At 50.4% G+C, this 26,916-nt stretch overlaps 2 protein-coding genes and 1 long non-coding RNA gene across 3 annotated transcripts; all 3 read right to left on the bottom strand.

Annotated features, from left to right (window-relative positions):
- Window positions 1–1,340: 1,340 nt before the first annotated feature.
- On the bottom strand, window positions 1,341–5,836 carry LOC144294580 (serum amyloid A protein-like). The gene is made up of 4 exons (XM_077866287.1): window positions 5,644–5,836; window positions 4,912–5,016; window positions 2,032–2,170; window positions 1,341–1,648 (listed from the first exon to the last, which is right to left on the bottom strand). Exons 1-4 carry the CDS (start codon window positions 5,819–5,821, stop codon window positions 1,486–1,488), a joined length of 585 nt encoding a protein of 194 aa, XP_077722413.1. The 5' UTR covers window positions 5,822–5,836; the 3' UTR covers window positions 1,341–1,485.
- A 6,129-nt stretch (window positions 5,837–11,965) lies between these two features.
- LOC144294577 (uncharacterized) lies at window positions 11,966–15,476 on the bottom strand. The gene is made up of 2 exons (XR_013361933.1): window positions 14,708–15,476; window positions 11,966–12,091 (listed from the first exon to the last, which is right to left on the bottom strand). It is a non-coding gene; the product is annotated as an uncharacterized LOC144294577 (long non-coding RNA).
- A 4,208-nt stretch (window positions 15,477–19,684) lies between these two features.
- On the bottom strand, window positions 19,685–22,874 carry LOC144294582 (serum amyloid A protein). Its single transcript, XM_077866288.1, has 4 exons — window positions 22,856–22,874; window positions 22,331–22,422; window positions 20,376–20,514; window positions 19,685–19,992 (listed from the first exon to the last, which is right to left on the bottom strand). Exons 2-4 carry the CDS (start codon window positions 22,416–22,418, stop codon window positions 19,830–19,832), a joined length of 390 nt encoding a protein of 129 aa, XP_077722414.1. The 5' UTR covers window positions 22,419–22,422; window positions 22,856–22,874; the 3' UTR covers window positions 19,685–19,829.
- Between the last annotated feature and the right edge of the window lie 4,042 nt (window positions 22,875–26,916).

The raw sequence follows: 26,916 nt of genomic DNA, 5'->3' as shown, positions 1-26,916 counted from the left end.
GTGCTGACCACAGCCACACACTGCGTGACTTAATCCACTAAATGTATTTCCCATATTTCAGAGAGCAGGGAAGTCCAAGATCAAGATGCACTAATTTGGTGCCTGGTGGGAGCTCTCCTCCCGGCTTGCACATGGGCACCTTCCAGCTGTGTCCCCTCGGGGCAGAGAGGAACGAAGAAGATCTCTGGTATTTGAATTTTTAAAGACACTGATCCCACCAGACCAGCTTGCACACTTGTGAATTCGTTTAACCGGAATCACTTCCTTATCCGGTGGATGCCCACACTGGGGTGGGGGGGTGGGGTAGGGCTTCACATATGACCTTTCAGTCCATAGCTCGGCCACCTCCACAGCGAGCCTCAGGCAGGTGGACAGCATCGCCCCCACCACCCGCCGGGCCCCATGACCCATGTGGGCTGCCTCCAGGTGAGTTCCCAGCAGCCCCAGCTCCATTCCCAGTTCACTGCACACCATTGGAGTTTCCTGCCTGGTATCCTCCTTGACACCTCAGTGGGGGAATCCTTGTTTGTGGGCTTTGTCTTGGGACACCCCCACAATCTTTATGGGCCATCCAATGGGCTACAGGAGTGCCAACAAGATGGACATCTCAGCTTTGTGTGATCTGGACCCCATAGTGTGTAATCTTGCACCAGTCAATCTCTCCTTCTACTATAATGTTCCATCTCAAATTATTACCTGGTTTCCGTATGCTGACTCCACCCCAGGTGCCACCCCAAATGGCTTCTCTCCACTGCTCCTTCTTCACTACCACCTCCCCAGTGTGACAGGCTAAGGTGCAGAGGCCTGAGGAAATAGTCACGAGTGAGGTGGCATTTCGTCTACACTTAGCTTGAAGTAAGGCAGTGAAATCAGGAGGAGCAAAACTCTCTTGGACACGTTCTTAGATGGCAGGGACAGAAACTGGTTGTAACTGGACTTGAAGGCCCTGCTGAGAAGCCCACAGAACATCAAGGTGGCCCTTGATCCCACAGTCCTGGCCTCCCTCTGCTGTGTCCCTTGTCCTCAGGACAGCGACCACTGAGGAGCAAAGCTAAGGGAACCAGATGCTGAGGACAGAGAAGGTGACAGGACACAACTGACACAGTGAGAGTTCTGGACACCAAGGAGCCAGAAATAGCACCAGTGTAAGCAGAGGGGCCTGGGCAGGGGGGGCAGGTCTGATCCGGGAAGGTCTGATTGGGGAGGGTGGGTACAGGGCATCTGTCCAGGTGCACTGAGACGGTCCCCCCTACACCAAGGCCCAGGCTCAGCCTCACGCGGGTGTCCATCCATCCCTCTGGGGAACTAACCAGCAGGACGTACACCCAAGAAGAACACGCTTTTCAACAGTCCATCTCTTAAGCATTTATTAGACACCTCTTAGGTGCCCTCCCCAGCCTGCGTGGCCAGAGATCTCAACGAGTGGGTGTCCCTGCCCTCAGGGGGCTCAGAGCCCGGCTCCCCAGGGCAGAGCCAAGAGGAAGCTCAGTATTTGCTAGGCAGGCCAGCAGGTCGGAAGTGGTTGGGGTCTTTGCCACTCCGGCCCCATTCGTTGGCAGCCTGGTCAGCCTTCGAGTCCTCCGCTCCGTGGCCGCTGTCTCCAAACTTAAGAAGGTCTGTGATTCTCTGAGAATTCTCTCTGGCATCGCTGGGATGGAGGGGGACAGGCAAGAGATGAATTAGGGCCTGATGAGCGAAGCCCACCGGCCCCACCAATCTCTCCTCTCTCCAAGGGCTGGCTGACAGGAGCCAGGGCAGGAGGGGCTGAATCACCCTGCACCTGACCCTGCACCGGGCACAGCCCACCCCAGCCAGGCTGGTCACCGGGCCCCCAGCAGGAAGGCAGGGAATCCCCGGGTCCCCCGGCCTTGCTGTGGCCCTGGGAGCCACTCCAACCCCACACTGGGCCCAGAGGAGGAGTGGGCAGGACCAGGAGGAGCCAGTCTCTCCCGCAAACATCTCAGGGGCTTGGCTGTCCTCTGAGAGCCTCGCCCAGCTCACCATCCCTGCATCCCCAGGGGCCCAGGTCACCTGATCACTTTAGCAGCCCAGGCGCCCCCAGGGCCCCTTCTTGCAGCGTCATAGTTCCCCCGGGCATGGAAGTATTTGTCTGAATTTTTGTAGTTGGCTTCTCTCATGTCAGAGTAGGCTCTCAACATGTCTCTAGTCCCTGGAAAGGAAGGAAACTGAAGGTGATTATCTCTTGGAAAATAGAGAAAAAGTTTTCCTCCCACTGATACTAGATTTCAGTCTTTGACAAAACGCTTGGAGATGATCTTGGCTGGGAGAAATATTCCCTAACTCTTCACTCCCCTGATTCCTCCAGAATCGCACTGGATACACATTTTATTATCTTTGATTCCATCCTGTAGATACCTGGCTTTTGGCTCTGTGTGATGTGTGTGAACAAGGCTGGGATGGTCTCTAAGGGATGCTTCCTTGTACAATGAACCTCTACCTGGAAAGACTAGGGAACCCCCTGCTGGGACGTGAGGACAAAGCCTAGGGTAAGGGTGGCTGGTGCCCCAGGGAGCTCCCAGCCTAGTCAAGGGGAGAAATTCAATCCTGTGGGCAGCCTGAAGACAACTCAGTCCAACCTACTTCTGAAGGTCCAGGGTGTATTTTGCTTCCAGGCAACTGTCAGAATTCATTCATAGAATTGAAAAAGTGAGCTCCCCAAAACAGCTTCACAGAAATCAGGTCACGAGATGCATAAAAAGGGCAACTGACCCGCCAGCTCTAAAGCTCAGTGTCCTCCCCATAAATGGAAGAGTATCGCCTTCCCCAAGGTGGTTATGAAACGAAATGAGAAAATACACATATAACTTCTAGAAGATTGTAGGTGCTCAATACGCTATCACCTCACTAGGCCTTAGGAAGCCTGGGACAAATCCAGCAGCGCGACTAGGCTAAGAGGAAGGCCAGAGAGTTATGGACTGAAGGAGTCTCAGTAGACCACTCAGTAACCACATGAAGACTTCTAGAAAGCAGCTGACTAGGCAAAAGAGAAAAACCTCAGTCGAGTGGTCATCATAGTTTGCGTAATATCGGCCACGCCCCTATCTTCATTTCGTGTATTTCTCATTCCCAGTGCTCAGAAAGATCGCTTGGTTGAGCAGCACAACCTTCTGACTATACTGATTCCCTCCCAGTTAACAGATTCAATAGATGCCTGGGGGCCGCTTGCTTTAGAAGCACTTCCAAATGCCCGAATATCTGTCACTTGGGGAGCAAGACTGCAGGTAGTAGTACCCAATCTTGAGTGGGGAAAAAACCCACTGGGTGCTTGCTAAAGGCCAGATTTCAGGCTCAGCCTCAGAAATTGTGATTCAGCAGAGGGGGAGTGTGTGGACCAGGCATCTGCATTTCACAAAGCACCCCAAGCCCCAGGTGATTCTCATGCAAGTGGCCTTAGAACAAAACTTTGAGAAACTCTGACCTAAATATGAAAAAAATATTTGTAGCTGTGCCTGTGAGAATTTAGAAAGGACTGACAGCAAAGTCTTAAAGCAATAGCCACTGGCCATCACAGAAAACTCAAAATAAACAATTTTGTGAAATAAGCAAATTTGGCCTCTTGCCAAATAAGGGGTATATCTCTTCTCTCTGGCCCAGCCAGGACTCAGGCCAGAAGAGGATCATCATGTAATTCCTTGTGCCTTCGACTGGGGGAGAGAGCTCTCAGAGTTGCCTTCCGCCTGCAACACAGCTATCTGGCATTTGGACAGATGAGCAAGAGGATTATGTGTTTGTTCACAGGCCCCTCACTCTCCATGTGCTCTCTGGTCTGGGAGACAGGGTAGTCCTGTCACAGGAAGCTCTGGGAGCGCCAGCACTGGGGTAAATCCTGCTCTGTGTGGGGACTTTGTTAGGACTCTTCATCTCTTTCTGCCTCAGGTCCTCTAATAAGACATGATGGTGCCTATATCCCAGGATTAAAGATTAAAACCTGAAGATGAAAACGAGTTCATCCATACATGTAAAGCTCTCAGAGCAGCACCTAGGACGGCCAAGCTCAGTTACTCTTGGGTGTAATTACTAGGTGCACAAGTTGGATGCACCCACTTCAGGCTGCCTGAGACCCAGCCATGAGCTGTCCCTGCCTTCCCACCAGGCGGCACTAGAGTCCACTCGGAATAGGGAGCAGGCACCAGGGACCCCAGATCTCTTCCAAACCCTATATGACCTCAGGCAAGGGGATCCCCATGGAAGAGGGTGATGCTGGCCAGAAAAGCGGGGGGTGGTGGGATAGGACAGATGAGGTGTCAGGGGAAAAGGCACAAGGAGGAAGTAAGGCCTGGAGATCTGATACACACTATAATGGGCACCAAACAATGTATTATTATAACTATGAAGTTTGCTATCCTCTAGAACTTAATTATTTCTTTTGTAAAAAAAATAAAAAAGATTTTATTTATTTATTTGACAGAGAGAGAGAGAGAGAGAGAGCACAAGCAGAGAGAGCAGTAGGCAGAGGGAGAGAGAGAAGCAGGGCCCCAATGAGCAGAGAGCTCAACATGGGGCTCGATTCCAGGACCCTGAAGTCATGACCTGAGCCTAAGACAGGCGCTTAATCAACTGAGACTTGCAGGCGCCCCAAACTTAATTATTTCAAATACTATTAAAAAAAGGATAATTATATAATATAGTAGAGGTGCTAATTATAGCTACAAAGGCAATCAAATATATAAATGCATCAAATTAACGTGACATATACCTTAATTATATATACTGTTATATGTCAGTTATATTGCAATAAGAATAAATAAAAAAGCTTGGCGAAACTGCTGACTTGCAAACCACGCTTTGTGCTTCCCACTCTGGCCCCTGTGTAGATGTGGCCCCTGCTCAAGTGAACTCCGAAGGAGGCCAAGTGCAGTCTCCCCATGACCCCCATGCTTTGGTCCTTACCTTGACCTGCTTCCTTGAGGAATGTCCACCATCTCTGGCTGCTGACGCCCAGGACCAGGGAGCACAATAGGATGCCCACGAGAAGCTTCATCCTGCTGCAGAGTCCTGGGGACACATGAAAAGGAGACGAGTTTGGTTTTTGTTTGGTTTGGTTTTCTACATGGGGGGAATGTGACCTATCCTTCATGTGTACACACACACACACATACGTGTACCTATGCACCCATGTACATGCATCGGTGTGGGGGGTATATGGAGAAGGAAGTGGACAGCGTGTATTAGCATAGTTAGCAGGTGATACGTAGCTACGTAGACAGAATTCCAGGGGGTCCACGTCTCCATTTCCACTTGCCTCCCGGGAATCCCAGGATGAGAGCCTGCACGGCACTTCCAATACACACCACTTTCAATCCTGCCCTATGAGCCCTCACACCCACTGACAGGAAGCTTCCGAGGAGGCCTCTGGGCATTTGTGACCGTGCACCTGTCTGTCGAATGAGATGAGTGTAACGATGCCCACACACTTGCAGGTGCCTCTTGTACCCACCCCAGAAGGCCCACAGAGGACAATCACAACTAAAGCCCAGTCCCAGAAAGTATTCACATCTGCTGAATCCTCATTGTCAGGATCATGGATCCAGGAAAGGAGCAGATTGCTGGGACCCAGCACAGGAACGCTGTGGGGAAAGAGAACCTGCCAGGAAGAACCGCTTGGAAGGTTCTGGACCTCACCTTTGGCTGTCCCTCCCCGCGGAGGCTCCTGGTGAGGCTGAGCTGCCCTGGCCTCCGGCCTGCGACGTGTGCCAGCACATATATACTGACGCTCTGCTGGAGGGACGAATGGAAGACAGGGCGAGGGAAAACACTGGGCTGGGGAAATTCCCCGAGGCCAGAGGCAGCTGCAGATCATCAGGCTTTTTCCTCGAAGCCTCTCATTTCCCAGGTTGTGCAATCTGGCAGATTCCGGGAGTGTGGCAAACGTGGGGTTTCCAGCCTCTTTCCACTCTCACTGCTGCTCAGGAAAGGTTTTCTTCCCCACACAACTGCTGTGAAGGGGGATCAATAAGAGAAAAAGAGACCCGAGTGCCTAAGGCCTGAGAGCGCACAGGGCCACTGGAGGAGCAGAAGGGGGTCCACTGAGGGGCGCGAAGCCTGGGGCTGGGCCCGGGGAGCGGGAGGGAGACAGGAAAGCCTCAGGACCAGGGCAATAAGCTTCCAGCAGCCAGCAGAGGGCCTGGACACTGGGAAGGTCCTCCAGACGCCCCAGCATCACGACCGGCCACTGTGGGGCACCTCTGCAGGCGCAGTGAGGTCTGGGCCGCCCAGGGACACCGACCTGGGGCTAGATACTGGCTCCCATGTCACGCAGAAATGACATCCTAAAAACCATCAGGAAACAGCGCACTGGCTGGGAGCCGAGCAGAATAGAAGATTCAGGAAGGGAGCCGAGAAAGCGGGATGCAGCGCAAGAACAGAGGGAGCGGCCGCTTCGCCCGAAGAGCAGGACCGCGCGGTCCTGCGGGAGGTTAGTCAGGGTGTGCGGATGGCCCTGCGCAGGGCTCCGCGGGGCCGGGAGGCCCGGTGGGCGCCCCGACCCCTTCCTGCCCATTCAAGTGAAAGGAACGCCTTGAGCTCATCGGATTTTCTCGGGGAGAGAGGACGGTGCATGTGTGACGTGGCTGCTTCAGGGGGCGTCCAGAGGACAGACCCGTCCTTGTCACACTGAGGCCCTGGGCCACAGGCCGGAGGCAGTAGGGCAGGGAAGGCCCGGCCCAGGGGTGCTGGCTCAGGGGTGCTGCCTGGAGCGCCCCTGGCAGACGAGAAACACCAGCGGCTCGGCAGACACAAGACAAGTGCCTGCAGGTCTGATGCCAGCAACCTGGAGACGGGGCAGCCCAGAGGCTGCAAGGTGCTCCGTAGTGGCCAGGTCGGAGGTGGGATTCATGCTCCACCAGTAACCCAGAGAAGAAGCAGGAGGCCCACTTCTGACTTGTTACAAGACTAGAAGGGATCCGAGCAGGACGTTGCAAAGGGGAGGCCGACCCAGGACGAAGCAAATCAGGCGAGGATTACAGGAGCGTGAGGGAATCATTGGCTGAGATGGGCGCCTGCCACTGCGGGAGTGATGCCTCTTCTGGGGCTGGGTCTCATCTTAATTCCTGTAGGTGTGATGAGCTGAAGCTGCAGGCAGACAACTGTCAAAGGATCTCTCTGCCCTGTGGGCCTTAGCCAAGGCGATGCTAAGCTACATTTGGATATTCCCCACACAAATCATTCCTTGGGAAAGCTGGGGTCCCTAGGTCCGCTGAGTCCGCGACCCTGAGCTGCTTTGGCTCCCGGGGTTGTAGGAGTAGACATGTGGGGAGACGGGCAGTTGTCAACCCTCCACAGCCATTGGTGACAGGGAGCTTGGGGGCTGCTTCCCGGAGGAGGCCATGGGATGCCCACAGTCTGCCCCCTTGGCTCCCCAGGGCAGAAATTCTGGGTCAGTGACCCCATCCTGTGACAATTCTTTTGCTCCTTTGTGGCCCTTCTGTGCTGGAATGCTCCCTCCCCCACTTTCACACAGCATTCAAGTCATTCCCTTCTTTGATAGAGACATTGCAGAGAGACTGAGTGCAATTTCTAGACACCAAGAGACGCTCCTCACAGGGATGTGAACAAGCACCGAGTGGTCTCATCCTTTGTCACATCGTGTATTCAAACTTCTTGGAAGGGACACTCAGATCTCTGCAGGGCCCTGCTAGAACAATAGATATTAGGGACCGGCAGCTAATTCCCTGGTGTCTAATACAGAAGGAAGATGCTGGCATGGTGGCATCAAATGTCCAGGCCTTAGAGAGATGTCCCAGGTCTCCCCGGAATCGCTGTGTCCAGGTTTGCAGAGACAGTGCCCATTAGGGCTTCTTGTGTCAGCTTTATCAGTAGTGGCAACCCCTTCACTCTCAGAGTGACCTGGTTTACATAAGGTAGATGCCCCCCCCACCCCGTGACCAGGCTATTAAGGGGCCTCAGAGACCCCCCTTTGCTCTGTTGCAATTAATGTAAGTGGATGAGAAGGGGACCAAGGCTTGAAGAATCAGAAAGCCAAAGTTAAAAAGGAAGTTCCATAGGACACCGTGACCCAGGGAGGCACGGGAGGCCTGGATCCCACGGTCAGAGGGACAGCAGAGAGAATGATGAGCATTTTCATGAATTTAAAATGAGAAGAATAACCATACTTACCTGCAAGGTTCACATGGATAAGAAATAAAAATTTCATCATTCTGATGTTGAAATATGTCCCAAATTTCTTGGTCTTTCACAGTGGCAGACTCCCAAACCTTTGGAACTGCCTAGGTGTTGACAGACACAGAGGGGTCTTTAGTGACGTTCGTGAGGTGACTTGGGACCTCACGAAGGACAGGGGCTGATTGCCAGGAGGCCCAAGCATATGATTGGAGGCACTTTCGTTCCGTCCTCTTACTAGAGGGAAGGTTCAGGGACAGGAGCATTGAATCAATCCCCCATGCCCCAGGATTTAAGTAATCCCTTATGCAACGAAGCCTCCATAAAACCCCAGAGGGCCTCGGTTCAGAGAGCTTCCAGGGTGTAAGCATATGGAGACTCGGGAGAGTGGTGACCTGGGAGGACATGGGGCCTGTGGCCTTTCCCATCCTTTGCCCTCCGGATCTCCTCATCTGGCTCTTCCTCTGTATCCTCTTCTATAGCCTTCATGACACTGGTAAATAGAAGTAAGTGTTTCCTCGAGTTCTGTGAGAGCTTCTAGCACATTATTCCAACCCAAGGGGGAGGTGGGGATCCAGCCACCTGGATCCCTCAGCCTGTCTGGGGTCTGTCAGAAGCACACAGAGCAGCGGGGGTTTAGGATTGACATCTGCCTGGCTGAGGTGAAGGGGAAAGATCCTGTCCTAGGACTGACTCCTTAACGGGAGGCTTCTGTGCTCTCTCTGGGTAGAGAGTGTCAGAAATGAGTGGAATTCTAGCACACCCAGTTGGTGTCTGAGAACTGCTTGGTGATGCATGTGGGGGATCCCCACAGACCCTGACCCTGGATCTGAGACCTAAAGGACTGCCTCATTGGGTGTGGTCGGGGTGGGTCCATTAAGGCTGAAAGGGGGCTTGGGTCGGTCTGAGCACCTCAGAGCTCTTCATACACTGAACCTTTCTGCGCTGCAAGACAGTTCATAATACTTTATACGTTGCAGAAGACAGAAGATTAATTAATAGATTATTACGCTGCCACACATTATTAACGCTTTAAGAAGGGAGAGGACCAAGCAGAGTTAGATTTTTAAAGATCCTGCTTTGACTACTCAGGACATAGCAACATTCTTTCAAGTCTGGGTGTCTCTGAAGATCTCTTTGGTAGAAACATTGTGCCCAGGACAGTGTTTGTGATGCACAAGACAAGGCGGAGCCTCTGCAGCTGTGCAAGGGAAGAGGGAACATTCTCTCGGCCCTGGAACTCCACAGGTAGCACCGGGAGAAACTGAGGCTGGAGGAGCTCAAAACTTGCCACAAGGAAAAGAGAGGGCAAAGCGGGTTCAGGAACACATGCAATATTGACTGCGTCATCTTTTCCGTCTAAAGACCCCCAGGTAGTTAGAGTAAAAGAAAACTTTATCAGCATTTCCATCTGTATGATTTCCTTTTATTCTTCACTTTCTTCTTTCCAATATGAACTACTTGTTTAGCATCCACTTGTGAACAACTGTGGGCATCCGTTGAGGCTACAATTCATGTACTCTCTAAAGCATTGCTGGTTTTAAAACTAAATACTATATCCTGCATCATAAAAATACCTTTTAAAAAACTTAAATCGAGAATAGCTTAACAGAAAGAGTTTATGCTCCCCACAAAAGATGTTCAGGTCTTGCCCTTTCTTTTTTCAAGTTTCATCTTATGCATTGATCGGCACTAATTCTTTTAAAAATGTTATTAACTTATTTTAAGTCATCTCTACACCCAACGAGGGGCTCATGCCTCCATCCCAAGAACAAGAGTCCCATGCCCTACGATCTGAGCCAGCCAGGAGCCTCTAGGGACACGAATTCTTAACTTTGTTGTACTTTCTTTCTCAATAGCAAATAGTCTTTTTGAGTGATCATCATCTCATTCATTCCCCTCATGATCATTTCCGTAATCTATGTAATTTGCTCCGAGGACAGAGGATATGCTTTATGGCTTAGCTATCTTTACAAACATTGAGGGACACATACTTTTACTTTTCTCTCAAACTGGAGCAGTTTCTTTAACAGCCACCACTTTTGTGAAGAGAAGTTTTGTTTTGCTTCCTGTTTTTCCTTTTCTCCTGAGGAATCGTTGAAAGTCTCAGCTTAGACACATGGTGTATCTGGTCGTCTCTATCCTGGGAAGGTGGACTGTCCTGGGGGGGGCCAGGACAACCAACTGTTAAGTCATTGGTCATACGAGTTTAGCCAAGGTGGGATGCTTTATACTATAGAAACTGATGACACTGTGAGGCACGGATTTTTTTTCACTTCTGGCTTCTGGGGAGGCAGTTGTCAAACATCTCCCAGCACGGGGTGGGGCGCCACCTTCTAATTCCAAGCACCACAGATCCTTTTCTTTGGGAGTCTAGGCACAGACAGACCAGCGCTCCAGGAGAGGGAAGCTGCTGCAGACCCACAGCTTCAGCCCCAGAACAGGTGCATTCCTCACACCCACCCTTCAATTCACTCAGGGAGATTCAAAGAAAATAGCGCATTGGAACAACTGAAGAAAGCGTTAAATTCTCGGGCCCGCGGTAGATGATATGGCTGCATATATTCCCAAGGAACAAACAAACGTGGCAGGGCTGGGGCGGGTGCACAAAGCATCCAGCATGAGAGAACACGTGTACTCAGCCCCTTTGTGCTTCCTGAGACCAGGAGCTCCACCTCCATGATATCCTGTAGGGAGCAGCAGCTCCCCAGTTCCAGGGCAAGGCAACCTGCTCAGGCAGGGGGTGCTTTCTGCTCTGGTGGCTCCTCACTCTGCCCCTAGTCCCACACTAGTACTAGCAAACCTACAAAAGAATCCTTTCAAAGATCAGATCTCCCATGTTTCTCCTTTCAGCTCACTGCTGGTGGCTCCCAGGTAAGGGGACACCTGCATTCCCCACATGTACCCCCAATGGCCTCTGGAAGAAGCCAGGAGAGGCAGCAATCAACAACACTAACTACAGCACAACACAAAGCAAAACTGCATAATTATCGGACCTTTCAATGACTGTAGCATTTCTCAGCATAAAAGCTCTTCAGAAGGATTGTTCTGAGCTGGTTAGGGCCAGTTCACAGAGGCAGACTAACTCTCCGCATGGACCCAAAAGGTTAACCTAAGTTCCCCTTTTCTGGCTCACATTTGGGCTTAATACAGAGCTCCTGTTCCTAGATTCGACTCAATCAACTCACGGTGACACACCATGTGTTAATTTAGATTAAACAATGCCACAGAGGTATTTGTGTAAGTAGGATTTTTTGTTCTTGTTGCAAGGAGACATAGTCATCTTTAGGAAGCCAAATAAATATTAGATACGGTGAAATGGTTGATAAAATCTCTCCTCCCCAGATTCTCCTCTGAGGCCAGATGTTCTTCAGGAGCCTGATAGAATCTTAGGGACGGTTAAATATGTGTTATACAAGCTGTGGTAGAACACAGAAAATGAAGTTGTACAGCCATTTGAAGAAGCTAGAATAATCTTGATTCCAAAACCAGACTTGGGTTGTACAAGGACATAAAACAATAGTCCATTTTGTTTTGAAAGGCACATTCAAAATGGAATATAGTGTAAACAATCTAATCGGAGCTTAAGAATGCCTCACCATTGCCTGTGGTTTACTGTTGGAATGCACAAGGAGGTCAACACTATAATATTGATCAGTATGAAAAAGACCATAACATTCTGTCAATTGATAGCCTAAAAAAGATAAATAGTATCTCAGTTGATGAAAAAAAATCATTTGAGAAAGCTCAAGATATATTTATGGTTTAAAAAATCCTTTATGAAACTGAACATCAAAGGCAACTCTCTTAAATGTATCAGACTAGGTGACAGTACACATATAATTTAATGGAAAACTTCTAATCCATTTTCTGAGGATCTAGAATGAGCGTAGACAGACTACCAACTATCACCACTGTTTTCTATCGTAGGTCTGGCAGCCATGGAGAATACCTTGGAAAATAAAAAGAAAGAAGAAATATTAAAATTGGAAAGGTGGAGATTAAACTGTCATTATTAGCAGATATTAAAACCATTAACTCCTAGAAGCCACAAATCAAAAAACTACTAGACTTGATAAGAGAATTTAATAAGATAACCCAACAGTTGATCCAGAAACCAACCACATTTCTCCATATCAGAAATAACCAAATAGAAAATATGATTAAAAATAGGAAACCATTCCTGGTAACAACGTATCTACAAAATACCTAGGGATGAAATGAATGCGGAATCACACTGGAGAAGATTTCAAACCTCTAATAAACACGTCATACGATGATGTGATTTAATTGGAGAGGAGCTGCAGGCTCTCAGATGGGATGATTTCATTTTGTAAAGATGTTAATTAGGGATCCCTGGGTGGCGCAGCGGTTTGGCGCCTGCCTTTGGCCCAGGGCACTATCCTGGAGACCCGGGATCGAATCCCACGTCAGGCTCCCGGTGCATGGAGCCTGCTTCTCCCTCTGCCTGTGTCTCTGCCTCTCTCTCTCTCTGTGTGACTATCATAAATAAATAAAAATTGAAGAAAAAAAAAAGATGTTAATTAGGGATCCCTGGGTGGCTCAGCGGTTTAGCGCCTGCCTTTGGCCCAGGGCGTGATCCTGGAGTCCCGGGATCCAGTCCCACATGGAGCCTGCTTCTCCCTCTGCCTGTGTCTCTGTCTCTGCCTCTTTCTCTCTATGTCTCTCATGAATAAATAAATAAGATCTTAAAAAAAATAAAGATGTTAATTCTATCCCAAATTAATGGACAAATGTAATGCCTTCAAAGCAAAATTCCAGGTGAACTTTGAGGAATCGAAGAAAATTACTCTGAAATTTATTTATTTATTTATTTATTTATTTATTTATTTATTTATTTTTAACTCTGAAATTTATATTGAGAAGTAAAGATCATACGTAGAAAAATAAATCTTCATAAATAAGAGTGTGAAGAGGTTGCACCTGGGTTGCTCAGTGGCTGAGGGTCTGCCTTTGGTTCAGGTCGTGATCCCAGAGTCCTGGGATCTAGTCTTGCATTGGGCTCCCCACAGGGAGCCTGCTTCTCCCTCTGCCTATGTCTCTGGCTCTCTCTGTGTCTCTCATGAATAAATAAATGTAATTAATTAGTTAGTTAGCTAGTTAAATAAAAAAAGAAGAATGCAAAGAGTTGACACTTGCCCTACTCAGGCACTAACACACAGAGCCAATGCAGTAGTAGAAACAAAGTAGTAGTATTGGCAAACAAAGGACACATTGACCAACGGGAGAGAAGAGAGTGCAGAGCTAGGGCCACACGTAAAGGACAGTAATATGTGACGCAGGAGACACCTCAAATCATGGAGGAAGAGAGGGCTTACTTAAAGAGAGTTCGAAGGAACTGGTCACCCTACAGAGAAAAATGAAACAGGATCCTTGCCCCATACATATACAAATATCAACACTAGGATACTATATACAAAGGTAAAATGATAAAGTTAGTAGAAAATATTTTCACAAACTAAACTTGTGGGGCGCCTGGGTGGCTCAGTGAGTTAAGCATCTGACTCTTGGTTTCAGCTCAGGTAGTGACCTCAGGGTCATGAGATTGAGTCCTGGGTTGGGCTCAGGGCTCAGGGCTCAGTGTGGATCCACTTGTCCCTCTCCCTCCCCTGCTGCCCCTTCCTCAGCTCATGCTTGCATTCTCTCTCTCTCTAATCAATAAATAAAATCTTTTTTAAAAAGTTTTTTTCACCATATAATTTATTTATTTGAGATAAGCATGAGCAGGGTGAGGGGTAGAGGGCAATATATAAACTCTTCAACAAATAAATAAATGAATGTGTGGGGGCACCTGGGTGGCTCAGTTGGTTAAGTAAGCATTGGACTCTTGATTTCCCCTCCAGTCCTGAGCTCGGGGTCTTTGATCCAGCCCTGCTTCAGGCTCTGCACTCAGCTGGGAGTCTATCTGAGATTCTCTCCTTCTTCCTCTGTCTCCTCTCCCCCGACTCTCTCTCTCTCTCTCAATGTCTCTGTATAATAAATAAGTAAATCTTTTAAAATATAAACTTGTGATGTGGACGAGGGGAGAAATTCTAATAATTTCAAAGCACAAACCAAAACGCGAAATACTGAACTTGAATACGTCAAATATAAGAATTCATCTTTATTTTTATTTTTTTTAAGAATTCATTTTTAGAGAGAAACTGGCAAATGTCAGCATCTAAAACATGTCGAGCGATTAATTCTTCCAATGAAACTATGAGAAATGGACAGCACTGCAAATAGAAAAATAGGTGAGGAGCTCAAAAACCTGTGTGTAGGCAACTGCCAAGGACCAAGAAGCTCACAAAGAGATGCGCTCAGCGTTCCTCTTGGGGAAAAGGCAAATAAAACACCGAGCAGTCGGGTCACGTGTATTAGAACAGAAAAAAAAATGACATTGGCATAAACCTAGTATATCAGGAGAGCGCGTTGGGGGTGCTGTGGGTCTGTCACTCTGCAGTGTGGCCCGACCTCCGGGGTCCAGCTCCTTGGCCACCAGCAGGCACTTTCCCATCTCCGCCTCCCACCTGTGGAACCACGTCCACCTGCAGCATCCGTGTCCCACCTGCAGCATCCACGTCCACCTGCGGCATCCGCGTCCCACATGCACCAACCGTGTCCCACCTGTGGCATCCGTGTCCCACCTGCAGCATCCCCGTCCCACCTGCACCAACCGTGTCGCACCTGCGGCATCCATGTCCCACCTGTGGCATCCTCGTCCCACCTGCAGCATCCCGCTACCCACCACGCAAATCATTGTGGTGTCACCGACACAGAGTCACGTCTAAATATTAAATACAATGGGGCGGCGGCACTCTCAGGGGACGAACCGAGGACCTCTGTAGTCTCCTTTGTTGTTCTGGTTTCAAAGAACTCCTTGGTCAGAGCAGCTGCTGAGAACGCGGTGCCCAGTGCGCTTCGTATTCCTGCAGCTGCGGGGAAGAGGAACACCCTTCCTCTGGTCCTGAGCAAACTTCTTTCACGGGGGGTCAGTGGGGCCTGTCTTTTTCAAGGCCAAGTTCTGGAATAATGTCGGTTCGGCCTGAAAGATAAGCAGGTCTAGGAGAAAATTGAATCCTACGGGAAAGGAAAGGTCAGAATAGGATTGGGACAGACGGACTACGGCGCGTGATCAGCATCATCCTTTATCTCGTAGCTTCCATCCTGTATGTTCACTGGGACCCTGACTCCTTTACCAGTTAGTATCGCATGATCTTTATTAATGTGGGTGCACTATTGATGTGTGTGGATGTATTTGCACATAAGTGCAGTTGGGGGGGGGTGTGATGAGAGAGAAAGGCACACACGTGTGAACTATATGCTGAACAGACATCTGCTGCTTTTCCTCATCTCAACCCTAGCCTCCCAAGCAGGCGTGAGGTTGGCTTTCTCACCTTTGACAAGCAGCACCCAGGACAAGGCCTAGCAGACAGTAGAGCTTAATGAGCCTAGGTTGAAAGAACAAGTTAGAGAAGAAAAGTTGAAAAACATTTAATAAGTATATGGGCAGCCCGGGTGGCTGAGCGGTTTAGCGCCGCCTTCGGCCCAGGGCGTGATCCTGGAGACCCGGATCCAGTCCCACGTCAGGCTCCCTGCGTGGAGCCTGCTTCTCTCTCTGCCTGTGTCTCTGCCTCTCTGTGTGTGTCTCTCATGGATAAATAATCTTTTTATAAAAACCATTTAGTAAGTACAAAGAGAAAAAGAAAACAGCAGGGCTAACTTCCTCATCCTGGGTTGGGGGAGAGGCAGGAAGCACCTCCTGGAACCTTCATGTTTGCCTTCCGGTCTATTTCCTAAGCGTGTGTACTTACCTGAGTACATAATCAAAGATAGGGATATAATACTCAGCATTTTCCGGGCTCCTTTTTCCCTGAACAACTTAGCAGAGCATTTGTCCTCGAGCCTCCTCTCACCTGCCAGAGTCAGGGGCCAAGCTGAAGTTCACATCTGGCCGCCTGGGATTGAGCACTTGGACTCTTCGCCACATGCTGTGCGGCTGCCGCCTGAACCGTGGCCCAGGATAGTCCATCACCCACTAATGTACAGAGTAATTTAGTTCCATTGTGGTAAACATGCATAGCTAATAACGGCTCCCCCGGAGAGTGACCTGCCCGGGACCACTGATCTCCTCTGCGCCATCGGCCGCTCTGTTCCCAGGGCCTCGCTCAGTTCCTGCCACATACTGGGGCTCATTCAGGAGGGGGTGAATCCGGGAACGGACGGATGAAGGAGTTTTGTAAGCATCTGTACCCACCAGGGGACAGTTGGGCTTTGAAAAGCTCTGTGTTAGACTTTTGGACATTCCAAAGGGGAGGCCTACGGGGGATTAAGGGAAGATTCCAGTGAAGGGTGGCTCCCTTCCTGCTCAGGTCCCTGGGCTGCAAGGCCCTGTGGGCAGCCTGGAGTTCTTGTCACTTTGCCCAGCTCTTTTAGCAAAGGGACGTGTGAGTCATGATGGGAGCTTTGCAAAACGTTTTACACAGCATGGTTTCACAGCACTCCGTAAATCACGGATTGTGTGTAGAGCACACACGTTCTTCCCAGAAAAGACCCGAGACTGCTTTCCCATAGTTAGAGACTTCAGAAACCGACTTGGGAATCAGGGGATTGTGAAAGGGTGCCCTTTGCCCCCGAGTTTGACAAGCAGGCAGTCAAGTGAGTCTCTTCCCTGTCCCACACCTGAGGACCGGGAGGCTCCACGCACCCCACATCCTGGGGAGAGCATCCAAGAAGCAGGCCAGTCTCGCGAGCCCCCAGGGCTGATGAAGAGGCACCTGTGCAGATGGGTGCGATCACCTCCTCCCGGTCCCATTCCCCTCTGCACCATACAGAAGAGGCCCGGACAGGACGAGAAGGGGCCCCTCGGTATCCTTGGGGTGTCCTGGAGAGACCACTGAGGTTGGATGAAGGCTGTGGCTGGGCCACGAGGGGCGACATCCTATCTAGAGAGGGAGGTTGGCACATGGGCCCTGTCAGGACCAGTCATGGATACACCACCTCTCTCTGGGGGGGTCCCGCACATGTGGGGGTGCTGGTGTAGAGCTGACCTACACCCCAGGAGCGGGTAAATAAAATGAGAGGGAACCTGTATAAATAGTAACTGTAATAGCATATTCTAGTTTTCTAAGATAGACATTTTTTAGCATGATTTTTCTGAAATGAGGACATCTCTTACATCCACCAATGACCAGGCCGCAGTCATAAAGTCATTATCATTGCTCTAGGAACATTTAATCAATTTATTTTGCGTATGCTTCATCTTTTTTTTCTTTATACACAAAAGTGATCTAAGATAAAAATGTATGCCCAAGTAGGTCCAAGAGTCTGTTCCAACAAGAGTCAAGTAAAACTGCTGAGGGATTGGAAAATATTACAACTTCCCTGAATTCACAGAACGTTTTTCATGGAGCTTTACCAACAGTAATGCATATCTCAGTCCACGGGGTCTTGGGCTCAGGGAAATGCAGTGTATCTTTCCCCTCCTCTGTTCTCACAGAGCACCCTCTGCTAACTTGACCCTCTGAGAGTCCACAGGGTAGTCTGGAAGTTCAAATATTAGTTGCTCTCTCCCAAGGCTTCCCCTCAGAAACCAAGAGGACTGATAGCTTCTGTCCTCCTGAGGTTTCTATTTGTATTTGAATGGGAGACAGTGCAAGGCCCTCCTAGGAACAGTGAGTGTATTTGATGCTCAAGTAAAATCTTGTCACTTCCCGCAGTACCTAGTGGAGATTCTGGTGTGGATCACGGCCACCCAAGGTGCCTCCTGACCACGTTGTGCAGATCAAGCCCTGGACCTGACAGCTGTATGTCCTGCATGAACCCCTCTTGCTTCTCCTTTGCGTTGGGGCAGCTGTTGTTCCTCTCCTCTACCTTGAGTCGCCTGCAAGCCAGAAGAGGTGGATGGGAATATTTAAAGGGTTGGAGAAAAAGGCCCATCAGCACACATTGTGTACCCCGTGCACTTGTCCTGCAAAATGAAAGAGAAGCAAAGGCTTTCTGAGAAGGAAGTGAGGGCCGTGGTTGGCACGCACCTACCTGGCACAGCAGGTTCCAAGTTGCTCAGGAGATGGCAGAGGATGGGCTGGAAAGTCAGATCCATGGAGAGGCAGGCGGCCTTCGGGGAGGAGGCGTCAAGGTGAAGCCGGACAACCCCGCCCCGAGGGGCGACAAGGGGAGTGAGGCCCCAGGTCGCGGTCCAGACTCCGCTCCTCTGGCCTGCTCCCAGCCGGGCCCCCACCTACTTCTGCATCCCCCACCTTGGCTTGACAGAGACCCGCCCCTGGCCTCCAAGCCCCTCCACCTACACTTGGCCCTGCTCTGGGCAGGAGCCACGATCTCCAGTCACTGACTCCCGCATCCTCACTTCTGTTTCCTCCTTGAGCACGCGTGCAATTGTCTTTCCTCTGTGAAATGTCGTCATGACTCTCTCCCTCCGGAGGGCTCCTCTGATGTCTTTGTCACAGAGGATCCACATGCTGGTAGCGATTGACATCCCTGAGCTCCCATGAGGGACAAGCAGGGAGGTAAGGCCTCTCCCCCAGCCTGGGGCTTGGCCTCCTCCCTGCCCCTGTGGCGCTCCTGTCCTGTGCAGGCCCCCAGGCCCCTCACCAGCTGGAGCTTCCTGGCTGTCCCTCCGAACTTCCTTGGCATCTTCTGTGACGCTTCCCTGCAGCGCTGGGCCTGTGTTAGGTGGGTGCTGACCACAGCCACACACTGGGCGACTTAATCCACTCAAATGTATTTCCCATATTTCAGAGAGCAGGGAAGTCCAAGACCAAGATGCACTAATTTGGTGTCTGGTGGGAGCTCTCCTCCCGGCTTGCAGATGGGCACCTTCCAGCTGTGTCCCCTCGGGGCAGAGAGGAACGAACAAGATCTCTGGTATTTGAATTTTTAAAGACACTGATCCCACCAGACCAGCTTGCACACTTGTGAATTCGTTTAACCGGAATCACTTCCTTATCCGGTGGATACCCACACTGGGGTGGGGGGGTGGGGTAAGACTTCACATATGACCTTTCAGTCCATAGCTCGGCCGCCTCCACAGCGAGCCTCAGGCAGGTGGACAGCATCACCCCCGCCGCCTGCCGGGCTCCAAGACCCCATGTGGCAGGGACAGAAACTTGTTATAACTGGACTTGAAGGCCCTGCTGAGAAGCCCACAGAATATCAAGGTGGACCTTGATCCCACAGTCCTGGCCTCCCTCTGCTCTGTCCCTTGACCTCAGGACAGTGACCACTGAGGAGCAAAGCTAAGGGAACCAGATGCTGAGGACAGAGAAGGTGACAGGACACAACTGACACAGTGAGAGTTCTGGACACCAAGGAGCCAGAAATAGCACCGGTGTAAGCAGAGGGGCCTGGGCAGGGGGGACAGGTCTGATCCGGGAAGGTATGATCCGGGAAGGGTGGGTACAGGGCATCTGTCCGGGTGCACTGAGACGGTCCCCCCTACACCAGGGCCCAGGCTCAGCCTCACGCGGGTATCCATCCATCCCCCTGGGGAACTAACCAGCAGGACGTACACCCAAGAAGAACACGCTTTTCAACAGTCCATCTCTTAAGCATTTATTAGACACCTCTTAGGTGCCCTCCCCAGCCTGCGTGGCCAGAGATCTCAACGAGTGGGTGTCCCTGCCCTCAGGGGGCTCAGAGCCCGGCTCCCCAGGGCAAAGCCAAGAGGAAGCTCAGTACTTGTCAGGCAGGCCAGCAGGTCGGAAGTGGTTGGGGTCTTTGCCACTCCGGCCCCATTCGTTGGCAGCCTGGTCAGCCTTCGAGTCCTCCGCTCCGTGGCCGCTGTCTCCAAATTTAAGAAGGTCTGTGATTCTCTGAGAATTCTCTCTGGCGTCGCTGGGATGGAGGGGGACAGGCAAGAGATGAATTAGGGCCTGATGAGCGAAGCCCACCGCCCCCACCAATCTCTCCTCTCTCCAAGGGCTGGCTGACAGGAGCCAGGGCAGGAGGGGCTGAATCACCCTGCACCTGACCCTGCACCGGGCACAGTCCACCCCAGCCAGGCTGGTCCCCGGGCCCCCAGCAGGAAGGCAGGGAATCCCCGGGTCCCCCGGCCTTGCTGTGGCCCTGGGAGCCACTCCAACCCCACACTGGGCCCAGAGGAGGGGTGGGAAGGACCAAGAGGAGCCAGTCTCTCCTGCAAACATCTCTGGGGCTTGGCCTGTCCTCTGACAGCCTCGCCCAGCTCACCATCCCTGCATCCCCAGGGCCCAGGTCACCTGATCACTTTAGCAGCCCAGGCGCCCCCAGGGCCCCTCTGTGCAGCGTCATAGTTCCCCCGGGCATGGAAGTATTTGTCTGAATTTTTGTAGTTGGCTTCTCTCATGTCAGAGTAGGCTCTCCACATGTCCCAAGCCCCTGGAGACAAAAGCACATGGCAAAAAGGATATCAACGTGGATAGAAAGCAGAGGCTTGCCATGGGGAAGACTCAAGGAACAACAATCTACCATTGACTCTAGATTTCCGCCCGTGGTCCCAGCACCCTTGGGGACCCTAGGCCCAGGAGGACAAGTCTCCCCCCTTGTTGGTTTCTCCACGTATCTCTACTGAGGTCATGCATGGGGGCACAGCTGTGTTCCTCCTGTGCATCTGGCTCTGTGCTACCTATGGGCTCATCCACTAGGGCCCCATGGGAGCTGCTCAGTGGGAGAAGGGAGGTGTTCTAGAACAGGATTTCTCTCTTCGGCATCATTGACATTTGGGGCCAGATCTTTCTTTGCTGCTCAGTCCTGTCTTGACTCTATAGGTTGTGTAGCAGCATCCCCGACCCTACCCACTACATGTGCACAACCTAATCCCTGAGAGTCACCCACCAGAAATGCTTCCAGACATTCCCAAAAGTCTCAGGACACAAAATTGCCCTTGGTCTGGAAGCACTGCTGTAGAATGAAGCCAAGATGGGAAAATCCAAGGGCACTTGGGTAAGTGAGGAGGTGACAGGGAAGGCAGATTCTGAGAAAGGCCCAGGCTTACTGCACTTGTGCCCCAAGTCCCAGGAAACCTATTCTTGCAGAGTGAATGCCCGCGACTGTGACACGAGTCCCCTGAGGGATAGGGGCAGAAATGGCATCCTGGCAACTTTCTGTATAGACTGTACCCATGATGTGGCAGCTGGAGGTAGCAAGCCCTAGGGCCGCGGCCCATCTGCCATCCTTGTCTGCACTTCTAATCACCTGGGAGCTCCTGAGAGGCCTGTGTCCGGGTCTGAGCCCAGGCCAATACCCTGAGCTTCTCTGGGCGTGGATGTCAGGCATCAGTCCAACATGTAGCTGAGACTGAGAGCCACACAGCTTTAGGAAGAGGTACTCAGACACATCTACCTGGCAAGAGCTCTGACCTCAAGCATAGCTGGGTTCAAACCTCCTCTCTGCCACCTGCTGACTGTCAGGTAGTCCCTGGGCAAAGGACTTGTCTGCTCTAAGCCTCAGCTTCCTACCCTCCAAGTAGGGGAAGAGGCCTGCCTCACTGAGGTGTTCTGAAGTCATAGTAGGAGAACACCTGTCCCAGGTTGACCAGTAGTGTCCCTGTTTGCCTAGAACCCTCCCCGTTAGTGCTGACAGTGTCACACGAAAGGCCTCAGACCCGGGTCGCCCAGCAGAGTTGGTCACCCTGAATTGCATGAAGGTACTGAATTCCTAGTGTAGGCTTGATATATATTATTAGCTCCCTCACTTTTGGGGTCATGTTTAGGGCTAGGAAAGGGTGGGAAACAGACCTCCCAGGGACACTGTCACTGACAAAAGGAAGCATCAGAGAGAGCTAAGCTGAAGGTGTCTCTTAATGATCCAATCAGGAGGTGGAAAGGAGGGAGGGAGGGAGGAAGGGAGGGAGGGAGGGAGGGCTGAATGGAGGGAGAGAGGGAAAGGAGAAGAAAGGATAGACAGCTTTCACCATTCTTTGTGCATTTTGTCTGCAGAAGATGTTATGCCATTTCCAGACTGACACTGTGTCTTCTCTTCAAACTTACACTTCAGCTGGGAATGATCATTGCTCTTTCTCTAGTAACAGATGGACTCCCATTTTGTGCTTTCCAATCTGTTTGATGAGGGGCTCCCAGCACCGGGCCCGTCCTACCACATAGGGCAACACACCCAAGACAGCGGCTCCTACCCTTGAAAGTGCTCAGGGCAAGTCCTAGTGGCCCTTGGATGCCCCCCAGTCCAGCAGCCTTACCTTGAGCAGCCTCGCCAACAAATGAATACCATTGGCCGCTGACACCCAGGACCAAGGAACAGAAAAGGAGGCCCGGGAAAAGCTTCATGGTGCTGAAATGAAGAAGAGGGTTAGGGGGGCAAGGACAGGACCCGCACCCTCCTTTGGGATTCGTATGTCACAGATGGCCTGGTGCTCATTCCCTCTGTTCTCAGTAGATCTCGGGGGCCAGGTAGGAATCGTGGCTGTAGGTCCTCACTCGGAGCCACAGCCCTCAGTGCTGAGCCCATCAGCCAAGAGGTCCCCAAGGTGGCATTGGTGGAGGCAGAGGGCAGCTGGGACCAAAGTGTCCCAGCCTAGGGCAGCCTTCAATCAACCCAGAACCTTACAATCAACCAAAGACCTCCGTGTGCCACTGCGTCAGCAGAGCCCTTGTACAGGACAAACACACAACAGAGTAATTACTTTTAAAGGAATCCCCAATCCTGGGGGGAAAGAGAAAAGAGCCTGTTTTCTCAGCCAGTCACTGCTGGCAGAGCCCCTCACCTGAGTTCCCAGTGGAGCGAGCTGCTGGTCCCTGCCTGCTGGGCACAGGTGACCCGTATTTATACCGAGCCGTCCAGCTGGGCCCTGGGGAGAGAGGAAAGGCCAGGCCTGGTGCCTGGAAATGTGTCCCCAGGTCGTGGCCCCTGGAGCCTCCAAGGGATGACTTCCTGGACACCCGGGGTGTTCTGCATCCCAGGACAATTCCCGGTTGTGCAACCCCGGGGAAACAAGGTTCGCTGCTTCTTCCTGGCAGCCCGGGCTGGGGGCGGGGAAGGTACTGACATCAGGGTTGGGGGGGCGTGGGGAGGAGGGTGCACAGCCCCTGCTGGTGGCCCCCCGCTGCTGGAAGGTGCATGGCTGAGAGGATGGCTCCTCATCCAGGACCTCGCTCCCCTGGCCACCTCCTCCAGATGGTCCCTGCCGGGCCAGGCGGCACATGGGCCAGGACTGACCCGGAGTTCGTGCCTAATGCTCTTGAGCTTCCAAAAGGACAGGCTCGCCCCAGCCCGTGTCTCGGGGGCCCCGGGAGGTCCGTGCACCTGTGTGGGTGTGTGTGCTCGGCTTCCAGCTGGGAGGCACAGAAAGCCCTGCTCAGCTGGCAGAGCCCAGGAGGATGTGTATTATCTCAGTAGGGGTGGGGGTTGTGGGGTTCCCAGGCTGGGAGCGCCTGCCTGGAGGGATTCCTCCTCCCTTACAACCCTGGAGCTCTTTCTGTGGCAATGAGAGTGTTGTTGAATGATTTTTTTTTTAATTTTTTTTTATTTATTTATGATAGTCACAGAGAGAGAGAGAGAGGCAGAGACACAGGCAGAGGGAGAAGCAGGCTCCATGCACCGGGAGCCCGATGTGGGATTCAATCCCGGGTCTCCAGGATCGCGCCCTGGGCCAAAGGCAGGCGCCAAAGCGCTGCGCCACCCAGGGATCCCTTGTTGAATGATTTTGTAGCCCAGCTGGGGAAGTGCTGTGCTTCCATCCTGGGGAAGATGGGGGGGATCTCCTTGTATCTTCCTACCCTGGAGGGTCACTGTCTGCTCGCTGTCATTTTGACCCAGAAGTTCCATGACTGTCACCCAGCTCTGCGGGGGCCGGTGAGGGTTTGAGGGGGCTGAGGGAGGCTTCAGTGTCCTTAGGTGTGAGGCCAGGATAGAAACAGAGGCTGTCGCACATGTCAGCTCTGTTCATTTTTTCCTCCCCAGTCCATCTTACCACCTTTAGGGCTCGGCATTTTACAACAACCAGAGAAAGCTCAGAAAGAACAGGGCCCAGAAGGTGGAGGCAAAGAAGGGCCTGGGACGGCCTGGGTGGCTCAGTTGTTGAGCATCTGCCTTCAGCTCAGGGTGTGATCCCGGGGTCCCGAGATCGAGTCCTGCATTGGGTTCCCCGCAGGGAGCCTGCTTCTCCCTCTGCTTCTCTCATGAATAAAGAAATAAAATATTGGGCAGCCCCAGTGGCACAGCGGTTGAGCGCCGCCTGCAGCCCAGGGTGTGATCCTGGAGACCCTGGATCGAGTCCCATGTCGGGCTCTCTGCATGGAGCCTGCTTCTCTCTCTCTCTCTCTCTCTCTCTCTCTCTCTGTCTCTATGAATAAATGAATAAGATTAAAAAAAAGAAATAAAATATTCAAAATAAAATATAATAAAATAAATGTAATAAAATAAAATAGGAGTATGATCCGGGTGGGTTTAACCTTAAAAAAAAAGAAAGAAAAGAAAAGCCTAATGGTTTGCAAGCATTGAATGAGTGGCTCCATCATGCTGGGTGGTGTTGCCAGCCCGCTGCCCTGGAGGCCACCCCCACCCTCCACTCTCTCCAGATACCACATTCCCCAATATCAAACCCACTGAGCGTCATACATGTTAGAATTTGGGCTACACATATACTCACATACTTTCTAGACAGGATGAATGACTTGCCCCAGGGAGAATGAGCTCAGAGGGAAAAGTTACCAGATACTCAAGCAGCATAGCTGTTTTTATAAAAGAAAGACAACCAAATGAAAATATAACACTAGATCTCCCAGAAGTCATGGATTAGAGAGATGCAAAGAAAACTCATGATATACTTAATAAATATCATCAAAATGTGAAGTAGGAACTATCAGTTTTGAAGAAGAATCAAATGGAAAGACTGTAAATATAATATTAAATTAAACCTTAGTAAGAGGATAAATAATGGATCAATGCAACCAAATAGTAAAGTAGTTGGCTGGCAGAGCAGCTCCAGGAACTTTTCTAAGAAGCAACAGAAAAAGAGATGGAGATTATTAGGATTTTTAAAAAGATGTAGAATAGCAATAGAATTGTCAGTATAAGCCCCCAGGAAGAGAAAAATGAACAGAAAGGTAGAAGTCGTAGAAAACTTCATGACCCAGAAAGAAAAGAATATATGATAATAAATTTGGTAACCTAGATAAAATAAACATATTCCTGAGAAAATATAAATTCCAAAATTCGAAGAAATAGAGAAATTACATAAAACAATATATATTAATAATGGAAATGTGAAGACTGGTCCCTTCAAATTCCCAAAATGGAGTTCAGTTTTACAGATGCATTTTACCAAGTGTAGACACCTGCTGACCCTAAGTCTGCTCACCCCGCTTCACCATTCTTTCCCTCAGAAACCAGAAAAAAGGCTCTCTCCACATTTTAGCATCTCACTCCCTCTGTCGTCTGGCTGTCCCTGGGTGCTTCATTGGGTGCCTGTGGCATGGGGTGCCACCTTCTTTTGGGATCTGTGAGTAAAAAACCATCTTTTTGATGACAGTCATCTCCTGATCTGTTGGTCTTGCCATACCTGAATAATAATAAAACTTATATTTTTAAAACAGAAATCTTCTTGCTACAAGTATTTCATGCAGAAAAGAGATCCCAGACTGCTGAAAATGGAAACAAAACAAAACAACAAAAACAAAAGCCCACACACATCATCCATGGGAAATAAAGCATCTTGAGTCAGCCAGGCAGAGAATACTAGTTGAGAGGTAGTGCAAGGTGTTGACCCTAATGCATTAAATTAAGGAAAGCCAGGATTTGGAGATGGGAGGGGGTGGGGGTGAAGGTCTGAGGAAACATGAGGTATTTCCTTGCGTGAGCCTGGAGCTCTTGAATCAGGTTGAGGGCTTCAGAAAAGTGGGGGACACTGACCTGGATGGACAGTATGCCCATCCAACAGGTCTGACCAGAAGATATACTATTGGAATTACAGAAAGATATAATGTGTCAAGAGGAATGTGAGTCTCCACTTAGGCAGAATCAGCTTTAATTAAAGGAAAATTGGAAGGCAAATCACTTGGGCCTGAAAAAATTTTTTTAAGATTTTATTTATTTATTCATGAGAGACACAGAGCAAGAGAGAGAGAGGCAGAGACACAGGCAGAGGGAGAAGCAGGCTCCATGCAGGGAGCCGGACATGGAACTTGATCCCAGGCCTCCAAGACCACAACCTGGGCTGAAGGTAGCGCTAAACCACCGAGCCACCCAGGCTGCCCTGTGAGAATTGTTTTGGTTTGTTGAACCACTTTGGTGTTAATCATGTCTGTCTGAAGATAAGAGAAGCCAGGGAGTTCCAGAATGTTTAGGAAACACAGACCTAAACAAGCATTCCTCATTTTGCTAACTAAGCAAGATTGAGACAGGCTCTCCGGTAAACCTGAAAAATTGACTTTGCTCAATCACAAGCAGTAAGTTTTCCAAGTTGGATATTCCTGTCAATGGATGTAAAAGAAAAAGGAGTCTCTTTTTGACATAACATTTTATTGTCCCTTTCTCTCCTATAAGATTGAAAAACATGCTTAATGACCTAGATATTGAATACCCTCCCTGGTACAGAGGTTTAATGATGATTCATAGGAGTGCTTATTATTAACACTTGAAATTTATTTTTTTAAGTTTTAATTTAAATTCCATTAGAGTTGACATACAATTTAGTATCAGTTTCAGGTGTTCAATAGAGTGATTCAACACTTCCATACATCGCCCGGCACTCATCACAAGTGCCCTCCTTAATCCTCATCAGTCAGAGAAAGACAAATACTATATGATTTCACTCATATGTGGAAC

This window comes from Canis aureus, chromosome 23 (assembly GCF_053574225.1).
Source record: "Canis aureus isolate CA01 chromosome 23, VMU_Caureus_v.1.0, whole genome shotgun sequence".
Lineage (NCBI taxonomy): Eukaryota > Metazoa > Chordata > Mammalia > Carnivora > Canidae > Canis > Canis aureus.
The sequence above is the reverse complement of the archived record's forward strand: the minus strand, read 5'-3'. Positions and strand labels throughout refer to the sequence as shown.